Source organism: Lichtheimia ornata (genome assembly GCF_029851405.1).
Source record: "Lichtheimia ornata isolate CBS 291.66 chromosome Unknown scaffold00002, whole genome shotgun sequence".
NCBI classification, from domain to species: domain Eukaryota; kingdom Fungi; phylum Mucoromycota; class Mucoromycetes; order Mucorales; family Lichtheimiaceae; genus Lichtheimia; species Lichtheimia ornata.
In genome coordinates, this window is record NW_026695322.1 from 309,452 (window position 1) to 323,921 (window position 14,470).

The window sequence follows — 14,470 nt, forward strand, 5'->3', positions numbered from 1 at the left end:
TTTAAAAAAAAGAGAGTACCAGAGTGATGTTGTTATGGGAAAAGGGATGACGAAAGCATTGGTGTTTTAGTGCATCATAGCAACCAAAGCGTTGCCATCGGGTGTTGCGATCACGTGTATCATATAAGTTGGTAGTTGATACCCCTCATCACTTTTCACTTCCACCATCACACATGCACACACACAAAGAGATATTTTCATGACAACCAGATCAATGGAGAAAAAGTTTGATATGTACATGTAAGCGAATAGATAAACAGAAATGGGTGATACATTGTCACGGGGGGAGCGTGCAAAACCTAATAGTCTTCATCATCCTCGTCGTCATCATCAAATGGATCCAGGCCATCATTCGCAAAGACAGGTTCCGAGGAGGTAGATACAGGTGCTGCTGCAGGTGCTGCTCTTCGTATTGCTGGTTCATCATTCGCATCACCAAGATCTCGAACTCGTTCACGTTCTCGCTCACGTTCTCTCGCTTTGGCTTCTCGTTTACTCTTGTTCACATCCTCACAAGCATCAATCCAAGCTGCATATACATCCACAGGCTCGTCAAGATCTATACCATATCATCAATATCGTCTTTCCCTCCCCTTCTTTTCGTTGATCCGTACATGAAATATTGCATTGCCATGACACGTCGCAGATCTTGCAAGTCAAGTGGCCGACCTTGTTCGATTGATCACTAGACAAGGAAAAGCACTATAAGATCCACCGTATTCCAATGTCGAAATCCGTCATCTCCCCTCTTCCTTACATTTTGCATTCAATAGCCTTTTCGTGGTTGCAGAATAAACAGTTGAATTGGCTGTCCAGCTTCTCCTTGAGCTTCTTGGGAGCTTTTCTTTTCACTTTTCGTTTACCCTATAAGGTTGAGAGTTAATCCATGGCCCTACTATCACCCTGGGAGTAGGAAAACTTACCATTGATCAAAAGGAAAGGGAAACAAGACGTAGAAAAAGACAAAAGCATGCATTCTCGCTCCTTTTAGCGCCTGATTCGGAGATTCTATACTTGCCACCAGTGCCTCCACATTTACACCGCTCCCAAATAGACCTTATGGAATATTCAAAAGAACCTGGCACACATAATCCATCACAGCTTCATTTATTAACATGCGAATGTTGAAGTGAACTTTCTTTGCTTGTTGCGTTGATGGTGGTAATGAAGCTCATTTGGGATGTAAAAGGACCACACACTAGCAATAGTCAATTGTAATCTCACTCTCATTTATAATAAAAGTTTAGCTAATCACTTTCATAACAGCGCATGCTGCTGAACGCTGGTTTCGCGCTGCACAATGATATGATGATGTTACTGGAATGGACAAAGTTTATCGAGCACCATAACAAGAAGGTGGATGAACAATGAAATTGCGGCGGCATTAAGTAATCGTCTAGTAATTGAAAAACAACGTATGTACTTTGACTCGAAATCTAGTGCCTGATAAAGGTCCAAGACTACATTACACTTGTCGACTATGATAGAGTGGGCGGTAAAGTTTCAGCTAACTAACTCAATAACATCCATCTTTGTGGTCGTTGACCCTGAAGTCATCTCATAATGATCCTTAATTTTCTATGTGAATTGGTAATCACAAAGAGCTACAACTACATACAAGTCAAGCCATCCTCATTATGCAGTATTACTTGTTGACGACATAATGGCTCGTCTGTACACGCCTCCCTTTACTCAAAAAGCTGATCTTTTGCATGCTACAACATGAATACCCCATCTCATAGGGCGACCGGCACATTGATCATGCATAAAGGTATACACACACATAGTGCAATAATGTTGATAGCTATACAGCATTAAGCAACATGATGAAGATTAGATGTGGTGCATGAAAATTGTGATGCATGGGTTTGTGGAACCTTGAAACCACCAGGCGGAACGTCGCCTCACTCGGAAGAGCGTGGGGAAAAACATTCACCAGGTTTTCTGCCCTGGCTCATTATCATTTTTGGACCTTTTATGCTGATCATAAACCCTCATAATTTCATTGACGATATCCATGCCACACGTTAATGGTTGTGATGGCTGATGATGGCATTATTATGATGATTGAATAATAAGCATCAATGCAACATCTACCCGTGTTTGCAAAGTAAGGGATCTTGCATCGATTGAATATGGAACAAGCAACATCATTATCATCACACCCAACTACAATGACATGGAGCTGTGGGCAATTTGTTACTAATGATGAGTGAGGAAGCATTCGGGATGACACGCGAGAGTTGGGTTAATCAGCATAAAGATTTCATTGGCCGATCACCCGATGGACAGCAAAGCAAAAGATCTATGATCTTGCTTCAATCATGGGCTGTATTATTATCTCAGTTACATTATGAATTGGCAATTATCCTATTTTCATGTCAATAAAAGTTGACTATGTTATATAAGCATGATCCAATGGTTGGGAACAAGAACAACCCCTGTCAGATACACCTTGGGAAAAGAGTGATACACCATGTGAAAATGGAATGGGTGAGGTGACGTTGATTTCCAATCATCGGGCTGCCAGGAGCTTAGAGGCTGGCAAAGACTAAGAGCGGGGTGGATTGATTGTGCCTATCTTGTACCCCTTCTTCTCTTTTTATCTCTTTCCTCTTTCTCTGTTTTCCAATTTCGACACATTAAACCATGTTGGCCAACTCTGCACGTATCGCTCTCAAGGTGAGTATCATGAGGAATGCAATGGAGGAAATGAAGGAAGGAGGTTTTGCATGTCATAGCCCATGCTGATACTATCGGTTTTTCCCACGCGTTTATGTGTATGTATGTATATAGACCCGACATGCTGCTACGCTCTCTCGCTTCTATGCGACTGGTGCCAACGGTGCCAATACATTGTTGGTGGTTGAACACAAGGATGGCAAGATCAGTGGTGCTACTTTGAATGCATTGACAGCCGCATCCAAGCTTGGTGGTGAAGTGACCGCTTTGGTTGCTGGTGGTGATGATGCTGTTGCTCAAGCTGTTGCCAAGTGCGCTGGTGTCAACAAGGTCTTGACCGCTGCCGATGCTGCCTACAGCAAGAACTTGCCCGAGGATATCGCTCCTCTTGTTGCCGAGATCCAGAAAAAGTACAACTTTACTCACTTGTTTGCTGGCCATACCGCTGTTGGCAAGAACGTTATGCCTCGTGTCGCTGCTTTGCTTGATGTGGCCCCTGTCTCTGATATCACTGCTGTCGAAGGTGAAGATACTTTTGTACGCCCCATCTATGCTGGTAACGCCATTGCCACCGTAAAGTCCTCCGATCCTATCAAGATTGTCACCGTCCGTGGTACTGCTTTTGAGGCTGCTGCTGTTGAAGGTGGTAATGGTAGCGTTGAAGCTGCTCCTGAAGCCCCCAAGGCCAACCTTACTGAATGGCTCGGTGAAGAAATCCAAAAGAGTGATCGTCCCGATCTTGCTACTGCCAGCCGTGTCATTAGCGGTGGTCGTGGTATGAAGAATGGTGAAAACTTCAAGTTGTTGTACGATTTGGCTGACAAGATGGGTGCAGCAGGTATTGTATTATGCAGATAAGAGGAAAGGGATTATGTACTGATAAGGGTGGATCTTTTTAGTTGGTGCTTCCCGTGCTGCTGTCGATGCTGGTTTCGTCGATAACTCCCTCCAAGTTGGTCAAACTGGCAAGATTGTTGCCCCTGGTAAGTGATGGTATTACATATGGAAGGATTGGATTGGAGATCTTATGGGTCATATCATAGAACTTTACATTGCTGTTGGTATCTCTGGTGCCATTCAACACTTGGCTGGTATGAAGGATTCCAAGACCATCGTTGCTATCAACAAGGATGGTGATGCCCCTATCTTCCAGGTTGCTGATTATGGTTTGGAGGCTGATTTGTTCCAAGCTGTCCCCGAGATGACTGAAAAGTTGTAAAGCAGTTGCACATGAATATTAGATACCGTACATTAAAAGGGTAGAAGCATCAACACCTTTGTTGTAAATTAAATTGTTGGATAAAAGCAATGCATGTGATTTATTACTCGTGGATAAGGAACAATTTCAGTGAAAGGATGATGTTAAAAGTATACAGGATATGTGCATCGTCTACGTAGGTGAGCACCAACCATGAATTATCTAGTCTTCGTCTTCGTCGTCATCGTCTTCATCTTCGTCTTCATCTTCATCTTCCTCATCCTCATCATCATCGTCGTCATCATTATCTTCATCATCATCCTTATGCTTGTGCTTCTTCTTATCCTTCTTCTTATCCTTGCTAGTACTAACAGTGGCATGCTCGATGTATTCTTCATGCAAGTCTTCATCCTCTTTCATACGGCCAAACACTTTTTGGATACCAGCTCCATCAAAATGATCAACGTTAAAGAGTTCGGATGCTTGATACTCGAGCTCATATTCCACATCTTTAGATCTTCCGTTATCGGTGCCTTGGAGATCAAGATAATACTGCCACCAGTCTCGGATTGTTCCGACAGGATACCTATGATGAGACATGCGTGTTTGTTGAATAGGGCTGAAACCTCAACTCAAAGTTGGCTCATTGGTACTTACTCCTTGCCTTCCGTGTCATATTCGAAAACACGGATACTTGGGTTGAAAGTGGGAATGACGGATGGCGTATTGAAGAGGGGCGTAATGAAATTGCTATGCTCCAGATCCATCTTTTTGAATTGTTTCTTCTTTTTCTTTTTGGCCAATGCGCTGACTTGTTCGTATTTTCCATGCTTCTTAACCATGGCACTGAGAATGTCATCTAAGCAAGGTGTTGTGTTGTGTGAGCAAATTTGGATCTTTAGCATCAAGCATCGATATGATACTTACTATTGTAATGGCCTGCAAAGTGGGCTGCAATGACATCCTCGTATTCGCCGAGTAAAGTAAAGTACTCTTCCGTGCATGCAGATGTGTAGTATGGCTTGTCCTTTTTGCTTGTTGGAGGAATGTGTGCTCTATGGTGAGTGAGATGAGTGAGTAACAAGGCATGGGGGAATGGCAGCAGAGACGTACAAGATGTAAACACTGTAGCCTTGCTTGCGAGAATCATCGAGGACTTGCTTAATCCATTTAATATGATTAGCGCCCACGCTTCCTTTTTTGTCACAGTCATCCTTGATTGCATCATTATCCTTGTAGAACAACAACGTGTTGGTGTGGATAGTACGAATCTTGCCAGGCACCACATCTTCAACAAGGTAGCCTCCGTATTCAAAGTCATCCGTCGTATTGAGACCCAAGGGCTTCCAAATGTTTTGAATGACTTTAAAGTCATCATCATTAGCGCCGCATTGGTTGTGATCAATCACATCATTGTTTCCTATTACGGGAAGCTATATATGCAAATGTTGAGTCAATTTTTCTGCATAATTGTTGTTCCTGGGTCCCAGGGGTGGGGGGTTTAGCCATCACAATGCATACCACTTTGATCTTGTCGGTGTCAAATGTATCTGTAAAATGCTTTACAATGGCTTCTTGAGCCGATACGACTTGTTTCTTGGTACGAGGGAAATCATCATCACGATCCTATTATTATTCTTTAGTAACGATGTTGCAAGGTTTTGTTTGGCAACAACCTACATGTCGTGCAGAGTCACCTGTGTAAATGACGAAATCAACGTCGCCAATTTTGTTGCGAATGAAGTCAAATGTCATGCGGATCTAATGGGTACACAAGGTGGTGGCCCAAGCGTTCGTAAAAGGTGAGCAATAATCGGATGGATCGGGTCTATTGCCAAAGTGATTCACTTACCAATTCTGGGGAGGAATCACAATCAGTCTTAACAGCACCATAGACACCTGCATCTCCTTTGCCTCGATGACATAATTCTTTGTCACTTGAGCCTTCCTTGTAATCTTCGTCCAAGTGGAAATCTGTATACAACATGATAGTGCCATGTAAGTGCTAAGATCGATTGCAGCTTTGTTATTGTTTGTACCCGTGACATGAATGAAGCGTCCTGTAAGTGCTTTATCCCCATGACCATGCTTGTGGTTGGTGGTGGTAGTGGTGGTACTCTTTGAGTCATTGGAAGCCGCTGTTACAGTTAGGGCAAGAAACACCGCCAGTAAGCAATGAACAAGTAGTAGTGGTGGTGTTGTCATAATAATCATCCTTGTGTGTCTGCTGCTACTTTTGGATTACGTGTGCTCGTGCTTTATAAGCAATAATGAAAGGGAAAAGGAACGTAGATGATTTTGAGATCGAATGCTGTCGGAAAGTCTTTTCTTTTTCTTGTGAACAGGAGAACGGAGGAAGAGGAGGAGAGCAAAAATGATCGGTCTATTCTCGTTCTCTCTCTTGTTGGCCCTCCATTTGCACATGTGGTGCGCTTATATATATATACTCCAATTCTCCTTTCATGATAATGATAATGATGGAAACAACGTTACCGTGACGACCTGATGCTTTACTTTATTTGGGCATCTTTCATCTTTTATATTGTCTGCCGATCCATTCTCCCTATTTGACACACCATCCATTTATTCTGTGGTGTGATGGAACACAACAAAAGGAGGATAGGCGATGCACATCATACATTCATACACCGAGAAGAAGGAAGGTTTTATGTGGTGCAACAACACTTTATAGATGTCCCGAGGTCGATATGAGGGTGAATAAAGGGGGTCAAAGGATATAGATTTCCAATTTGAGAGTTGTAGGTATATTACATGCATGATGCAACTGAAATGTATTATCTATTGTTAACCCAATCTATGCTTGTTTATTGCTGTTGTTGTTGATGAAGTGATGATGATGATGTAGTGGGTGGAGGAGGAGGATATACGACCGATCGAGCCCATTCATCTGCCACTGAAATCAATTCGAATGTATAATCGGCAGGCTCATCCATCATACGATAGGATCCAAAGGCTGGTGTGCCAACAGCACCGATAGCTGCAGCTGCTGCCCTGGCTGCTCTTGACGACTCAAAGGATCTTGACGATGACGTGGATGCTGCTTGTGGTACAGGAGATAAGGAAGGTGAGGAGGATGTCAGGAGAGATGCAATGGTGGTTGTGGCATGGCTATTACTAGTAGTACTACTACTACTTGTTGATCCAATATTGGATGTCGGCGTACGTAAAGTAATATCGATTAAACGCACAAGATCATTGCGAATGTTCGTGCCGGAATAGCTATCATGACCAGTGATGGAGGTCGTGCTGTTGGCAAGGAGCCTACGCACATGGTGTAAACAAGATTGAAACTGAAATTGGATATCGCTTGCTACACGAAGGGCTGGATCAGTGGCGTGGGCCAAAGCTGCAAATAAAGCGGAAAATGCCAATAATGAAAATGGAACGAGTGTTGACATTTTGGGTTGTTGTTGTAGAATGAGCGACACGAGCTGTGTCACAGTGTGTGTTAATGATCGGCGTCTTTCTGTAAAAGCAGGCTGATATCGACAACACAAGACGAGTGATAGTTCCAAATCGTATCCAAGCAAATGAACAAGCGACAAGGGAGAAGAAGATGATGATTGAGTCGTCTCCTCACGCCATCGATCGAGTTCACCAAGAAAATGTAATATCTCAGCCTCATCTTGCATCGTCCATTCGCTGTGTCGTGCAGTGTCAGAAAAGAATTCGGCCACCTTCTCAGTCAACATTGATAACCGGCAAAGTGCAATAAAGCTGTTGAGTACTGTAACCTCTTGTGGATCATCCTCTGGCATTGGAGCTGGAAACTCAAGCACCAAATCCTGTGCACGCAACATCCATGGTCGCTCAGCCATTCCACTTGCCCATTTATCCATCACATAGCATGTCCATAGTACTCGTTTACGTAACTCGATATCGAACAATGACATTTGGCTGCTGTAATGTGTCGTGTGTAATCCAAGATCCAAGCACATGCGCACTGCCATCCCACAATACATCCAAGCTCGTGTATGCGACCAACGAGTTCCACTTGTACCTTCAAAAGTTGTCATGTATAGGAGTGCAATGACTGTGCTGACACGAGGTACATCCAAGAAATCATCCACCAATTGACGAGCTCGTGAAAAGAATGCATCTGCTTGAAGGCGTGAATTGGGTATTGTTGTTGATGTATCCGAGAGATGTTTGGCGGCATAAGCGTACATGACATTGAGCAACAAGGGGGTGATCAGTGGACCCTTGACATGTAATTGATCAAAAAACATGCGACGTGAAAATGTTGGTAGTATGGCAGGATGACAATGAGTGAAGAAAATGTGCAGCAATCGTTCCTGGATATCACGCGTTGGCATGTCAATCGATATACAGTAGCTGGATGGTAAACTCGGCTCGGGAGACCAACGCACTAATGATCCATAATGTTGCCATGGTGTCACTTGATCACTTTTCACTACTGTGGATGTCCCATTGATATCGGATCCATCACCCTTTTGATTTGTAACCGCTGTTGATGACCCTCCTCCTTCACTCTGCAATGTCAAATTCACAAGCTCCTCCGTCAATTGCTCAATCATCTTGTCAGGGCGTGTGTTTGCTGCTGGAGGTTGTTGTTGCTGCTCACCGCCATGTCGTATCCCATTGTTGCTTGTTGATGCAAACAATGCAGTATCCTCATCCATCAAGGCTTGATCGGGCATTGTTGTCGGAGTGCTTGTGGTGGTGGTGGTGGTGGGCATGAACGATGTTGTTGCATAGCGACGTTGTTGTTCCTGAGCACGCTCGGCTACTTCTTGAAGGCATGCATCACTACTTTCGACAGGATCAAGCTTGATGTATGTTTCATCCGTATTCTTGGCGTATGCGCATTGTCTCTGCCGAGCTATATATCAATGAGTAAACCTTGTTGCCCATGCATCGATTCGATGATTGCCCAAACCTTTGCACTAGTAAGAAAAGAATACATAGGGCTCAGCAATCGAACATTGTGTACCGAGATAGCAGTTGCACAACAAGGGTGTATTACCTGCATACAGGGTTGCTTGCCATCACACTGCAATGGAGACCTCATCGATGAGCTTTGGGATCGTGAGAAAATAAAACCAAACTCCACGCATTACTTGCCTTGATCTTCTTCATTCTACAGGGGACACATGCCCTACCAACTTTGAGTCGCTTGTGTCGACAGTCATCTAGACCGACATTAGAGAAAAAAAAGTGTTGTGAGGTGGTGGTAGAGAAAAGGACAAGGAACCAAATTCATGCAAATGTTGGATATATTTGTATACCTCGTACTGGTAGCTCTAGTGTGGCAAACATTGGAAGACGTATGGTACAATGTGTATTTGCTGGGTGTGGGTAAAAGAGATGCTATATACAAACAAGGAAAGGAGAAGAAGAAGGAGGAGGAGGAAGAGGATGGCGTGGTAAAATGATATCTCGTGCGAGAGTGAGAGTGAGAGGGGAAAGAAAGGACGAGGGAATGACCACCCACAGCCAATAAACGATCATCGGGCAATAGCAAGTTTTCTCACATGCGTGCACATTCATACATCTACAATCCTTTGGACCTTGCCACAGTCGGGTAGATGTTCTCCACGATACTTGATTAGGAATTCGCCATTTTCCTTCCATGACACTGTCTTATTCACAGGACATCCCTAATCGTTTTTAAGTATCAGCTACCATTCACTACCTCCAAGACACTTTACATTACATACCTTGCCACTGTTTGAGCACTTGTAATAGATACTCTTGTTCCCTGTCTTTTTCTGTACCGTATTCCCATTGTTCTTCCAAAAGAAGCCATCCACATAAGGATACTCACGGGTCTCGACAATTTTGGTAATCGCTTGCATCTCACGTCGACGTCGAATGGGTCGTTGGTGTTGTTGAGAAGGAGGAGGTTGCTGTTGTGTTGTTACAGAGGTGGATGATGGTGGTGATGATGGCTGAGGAAAGGAATCTGTTGGTGATAATGTGTTCACTGGTTCACATTTCCCTGGTGTTGGGGGATATCTATAGCACATACACGCATCATCAGATATGGGATTTGGCAATGTTGTGGTTACACACAAAATAGTCACTTACCCTGCTGCTGCTACAGACATTAATGATGTGCTTGGTGTGGATGCGGTTGATGATGAGTTGCTGGGAGAAGAAAAAGAACGCTGTGCATAATCGTCCAATGATGGTTGTTGTTGTTGTTGCTCTTGGGGTGTTATATCATAAGGATGACAAGGTGGAGAAGCTTCTCGATATTGTTGCTGGTCTGGTAGGTGACCCGAGGCATTGGTTGTGGTACCATCGAAACCAGCACTACCAATACCAGCTGCCGACGCCATTGTCATCAGCTGTTGTTGTTCTTGGAGTAATAAGACATCTAACTCCTTAGCTCGTAGCCGGGCTTCCTCTGTCCTTCGTTTATCCTCCTCCACTTTGCTCATTAATATAAGGCGTAATAGTTCAGGCTGTGAACGATAGTACAAGAGCACATCCTGAAGGTTGCATGAGACTGGGTTGGTGGTCATCACATTCATCCCGCTCCAGTTGTCTGAAAGCAACGTCATATCAGAGGATGCCGTATTGAATTGTTGAAAGAGTAATGGATTTTGTTGTTGTGGTGAGGTAGTGTTGTTGCTTGAAGGTGATGTGGGAAATTGGTTATTGTTGTGCTGGTACAAGAGCATCTTGTTGTCTGTGGGGTACATGTATTCATTCATTGTAATGGTAATGTCAATGATGTGGTTGGCACACTTGGACTTTTGATTGTGCGTAATGTCTATGCGAATGGTGGTATAAATGGATGGATTGGAAAAAAAAGAAAAAGGGTCTGGCGATTTTGCTGTTCCCTGGCGATTTGTGTTGCTGAGCTTAGAGACTCCGCAAAAAGTGTGCTTCTTCCAATCAATCCAGTGCTCATGGAAAATTTTTGAACGGCGAGAAGCACGCCACCGGTAATCAGCCCATCAAATGGATAGTGTGAGAGAGTTTATGTAAGCTGATGCGGTGCCTTCTTTCATGTGCACATGTGGTCACTTTCTCTCCTCGGGAATTAGCTTGTTCCTTAATCCCTTTCTCGGTCTCGCGCTGCACAACAAATTCCCATCACCCTGGGCCAATGGGTTAGTGCGTGCTATGCTGAGCTGTAAATCAAATGAAGATATCTGATTAGCAGGATTGCATAATTATTAGACTAGTGGCCCTGGTTGCTCGCTTCACTCGTAAATCTTGATTGATCGTTGAATGGCTTAACACTACCCTATGCACGAGTAATGACCTTACAATAAACTTGCACGTTTATGCATCCCCATTTACGCTTTTGTAGTATTACTCATCATTCTCACAGGAACCTGTTCAACCCTTTGCTTTATCAATACTTAGCATAGGAGGTTATCTCTGTAATCAGCTTCCCTGAAGCAAAAATGTTCACAGCAGCGAACACATCAATGCATGATATAAGTAGATTCAAGCTCATAATCTGCCAGCTGATAGTCACTTGCCCCTATTTGAAACTGTTACCCATTCATTGTATGTGAATGATTCTCCTGCTCCAACCCAGCATGCCCATCATTGAACTTCCTTGATTTGAGCTAACCTGGCACTAAGGCAATGGCTGTTGTTGGATCATCATTATCATATAAAGAGTAAAATAGCACACACCATTTTGCTATACATGAGGATCATTTCTTTTATTTACGTGTACCTATTGTCTATCGTGAGGGTGATCGATCATGATGGGTGGAGTGGCCTCAGTGTAATAGCAGTAGGGGGATTTAAACTTGGGGACGGTAGCTCCACGACTTGAGACAACGCTTTCTCTTTTCTTTCTCCCTCCTCTGCTTTTATCCCATTCATGACATCACGATTAAGGTAATGTATTATAAAAGAGTGCTCTTGTTGTTTGTGAGGCATTAACATAGTTCTGAACCTGCATTGTCAGGGAGTGAGTGTGTCCAGGTGCTGAGGAATGAGCGTGGTTGGTGGTTGGTGGTTGCCATGGCGATATCGTTGCTTCCTCTTGTTCGTTGCTATCCCGTTCTATGCTTGGTGTCAACAGGTACATTCAAAGTCCAATGTTGCAGCCGAACTGGTTCCATTGACGTGTTAGCTTGTATAGAGGGCAAGTTTGGTTTCAAGACGTTGGCTGGTTTGGCGTTTTGTTTCGGCTCAACAACACTACTACACCATCGTTTTCGGTTTCCAGTAACCACCAACAACGCGTCTTTATGAATGTGGAAAAGGCAAGTGCAATGAAACAATCAATGAAAAAGGGCGTTTATTGTATGTGTGTGTGCTAATAACGAATTGAATAGGTTTCTTTGGTCAGGCAAATGCAACTTGGGGCATCATCATCTCTTTGGGTTCAAGTCCCAGCCTGTATCAAGTGGCCGCTGCATCGCTCTGCACTAGCCAAGCGCGCTGGAAAAGCTTCTTGGAATGCGTTCAGGGCTCTATAGGCCTGCGTTGAGTTGATGGGTCGATGACAATGGGTTTTTTGGAAGAGCATGGTCACCGTGTTGAGGTAAAAGGGGATTTGCAACAGCTCGGCCGTGAATGTGTTGAACCAACACGCTCTTCTCGTGATAGGCTCGTTCTTTCCCTTGAGGATTTCTTTTCATGAGGTGGGAAATGATTGGAAGGATTGGGGGTCATTCTTTCTTTGGAGAGGAGGAGAGGATGAATGAGGATACCTATGAGCCTGGACTCTACGTAAGTGATGTCCTTCCTTGCCATGGATCGAACTGACCTTGCGTGATTCGTGCAGTGGTTTCTCAAGAACAAGGGATCGCCCGACGTTGCTCGTATGGTGGTGATTTGGTTTGTGAATTCCTTCTGATTTGCTTTCTTCCTTGGAGAGGATCGCCTAACGGTATACCAAATCGTCATCATTCCGGTACCAGATGGTCTAACTTGCCTGCTTTTTACTTATAGAGACGACGATTACGATGATTACCACATTCACAACAATGACGATTACGATGATCACCCCATCTACAACAATGACAATGATGACGACAACGAGATTCAAAAGGAAGCCTGCAAGATCCCATTCTTTTCAACTTGTGTGTTTTTGGATGTTGGTATGACGGATGAGATTGACGACTGGTGACGAGTACGAGTACGAATGATGACGGAGGACGACTACGAGGATGGTGGTGGCAATGTACAGTACATAGCAAGATAGCTAGATGAAATAAAGCATTGTTTATTTATTACACGCTTGTTGGAGGTTGCTAGCTTGTGGATTACATACTATTGCTTCGAAGATGGAATAATAAAGGTGGTCCGGTTATCGGTCATGCAAGAAGTACATGGCTTTTGTGATACAATAAGGAGGAGTGGGAAGTGGGATGAGCTTGAGAAGAGAAAAAGTGAAGAGATCCCTCCATTGAGTTTCAGGATGAGTGACTCATTCAATATGTATATGTATCTTTTTACATATACAAATTGGTTTATGCAGCTCGACTTTCTTCTACATGCAAATGTGATACATACCTTGACACACCTTCATTATTGGATGCTGTTTACTTACGTACCTTCACAAAAGGCAATCATCGTCATCATCCGTTTGTGTAGCAACCTATCAAGGACGTGTCTGTGTAACCACCACGTGCCATTTCACTCAGCTCTTCATCTTTCCGTTAATGCAGACGACACCATCCACTAGGAAAAAGCAACTCCATCACGCTTACAGCATAGGTAAAACATAAAGACGCCTGTATCTCCGTACTTTACAATGAAACGTGGGGTTTTTATTAGAGCAATGTGCTCGGCTTGGCCAACAGCACCTTGGGTGAAAGTTTCACGTTCAATGTCTCAACTAGCCCAAAAAATATTTTTTTGGTCGTCGTCGTCGAAGAGGTCGACCCCCGGATCCAGTTTGGCTGGTAGCGACATTGCGAAATCTGGGATTGGCAAGCTTGATCGTGAAACTTTCACCCAAGGTGCAGTTGGCCAAGCCGAGCACATTGCTCTATTCAAAACCCCACGTTTCATTGTAAAGTTCGGAGATACAGGCACCTTTATGTTTGTAAGCGTGATGTTATATGAAGAGTGGTCTTTGTTCATTGTCAAGTAGGTGGACCCTGGCAGAGCAAAAGATGCAGAGGGACCTCTTTGTGTAACTCAGCACTTTGCCTGACTAGAAGGATGGAAGGATGATACTGTATACTATTGACAATATCCCATACATTGCGAGCTAACAGCCATTTCTTCACAATAGCCACTGTTGTCCACTCTATGACATGTGAGCGATTCTCCTGCTTCAGACATTCATTTCCATGATTGGATTATGTTGATCCGAGTTGATTCGGCTGAGCTACGCTCATACAAGGTTACTTCAGTTGAGCAACATAGAGCATGGTTAGATGTGTGGATTGATGTAATCCCTCTTTGACCGTAGCTCAGTCAAATCAACTCGGATCAACATAATCCAATCATGGAAATGAATGTCTGAAGCAGGAGAATCGCTCACATGTCATAGAGTGGACAACAGTGGCTATTGTGAAGAAATGGCTGTTAGCTGGCAATGTACGGGCTTTTGTCAACAGTATACAGGATCATCCTTCCATCCTTCCAGTCATGCAAAGTAGCTGAGTTACACAA

General features: G+C 43.8%; 5 protein-coding genes across 5 annotated transcripts; 1 reads left to right on the forward strand and 4 right to left on the reverse strand.

Moving 5' to 3' along the window:
• Positions 1-299: 299 nt before the first annotated feature.
• On the reverse strand, positions 300-926 carry O0I10_000602 (uncharacterized protein; the record flags this gene model as incomplete). The annotated part of the gene is made up of 4 exons (XM_058480711.1): positions 300-559; positions 615-685; positions 758-864; positions 924-926. 4 exons carry the CDS (start codon positions 924-926, stop codon positions 300-302), a joined length of 441 nt encoding a protein of 146 aa, XP_058348275.1.
• Positions 927-2,649: 1,723 nt separating this feature from the next.
• On the forward strand, positions 2,650-3,901 carry O0I10_000603 (uncharacterized protein; the record flags this gene model as incomplete). The annotated part of the gene is made up of 4 exons (XM_058480712.1): positions 2,650-2,682; positions 2,797-3,520; positions 3,582-3,665; positions 3,726-3,901. 4 exons carry the CDS (start codon positions 2,650-2,652, stop codon positions 3,899-3,901), a joined length of 1,017 nt encoding a protein of 338 aa, XP_058348276.1.
• A 201-nt stretch (positions 3,902-4,102) lies between these two features.
• O0I10_000604 (uncharacterized protein) lies at positions 4,103-6,085 on the reverse strand (the record flags this gene model as incomplete). Its single annotated transcript, XM_058480713.1, has 8 exons — positions 4,103-4,466; positions 4,538-4,739; positions 4,808-4,935; positions 4,994-5,313; positions 5,402-5,506; positions 5,561-5,641; positions 5,733-5,854; positions 5,920-6,085. 8 exons carry the CDS (start codon positions 6,083-6,085, stop codon positions 4,103-4,105), a joined length of 1,488 nt encoding a protein of 495 aa, XP_058348277.1.
• A 620-nt stretch (positions 6,086-6,705) lies between these two features.
• O0I10_000605 (uncharacterized protein) lies at positions 6,706-9,181 on the reverse strand (the record flags this gene model as incomplete). The annotated part of the gene is made up of 4 exons (XM_058480714.1): positions 6,706-8,736; positions 8,889-8,915; positions 8,987-9,054; positions 9,151-9,181. 4 exons carry the CDS (start codon positions 9,179-9,181, stop codon positions 6,706-6,708), a joined length of 2,157 nt encoding a protein of 718 aa, XP_058348278.1.
• Positions 9,182-9,408: 227 nt separating this feature from the next.
• On the reverse strand, positions 9,409-10,584 carry O0I10_000606 (uncharacterized protein; the record flags this gene model as incomplete). The annotated part of the gene is made up of 3 exons (XM_058480715.1): positions 9,409-9,522; positions 9,583-9,880; positions 9,953-10,584. The coding sequence occupies 3 exons, from the start codon at positions 10,582-10,584 to the stop codon at positions 9,409-9,411; spliced, it is 1,044 nt and encodes a 347-aa protein (XP_058348279.1).
• Positions 10,585-14,470: the final 3,886 nt, after the last annotated feature.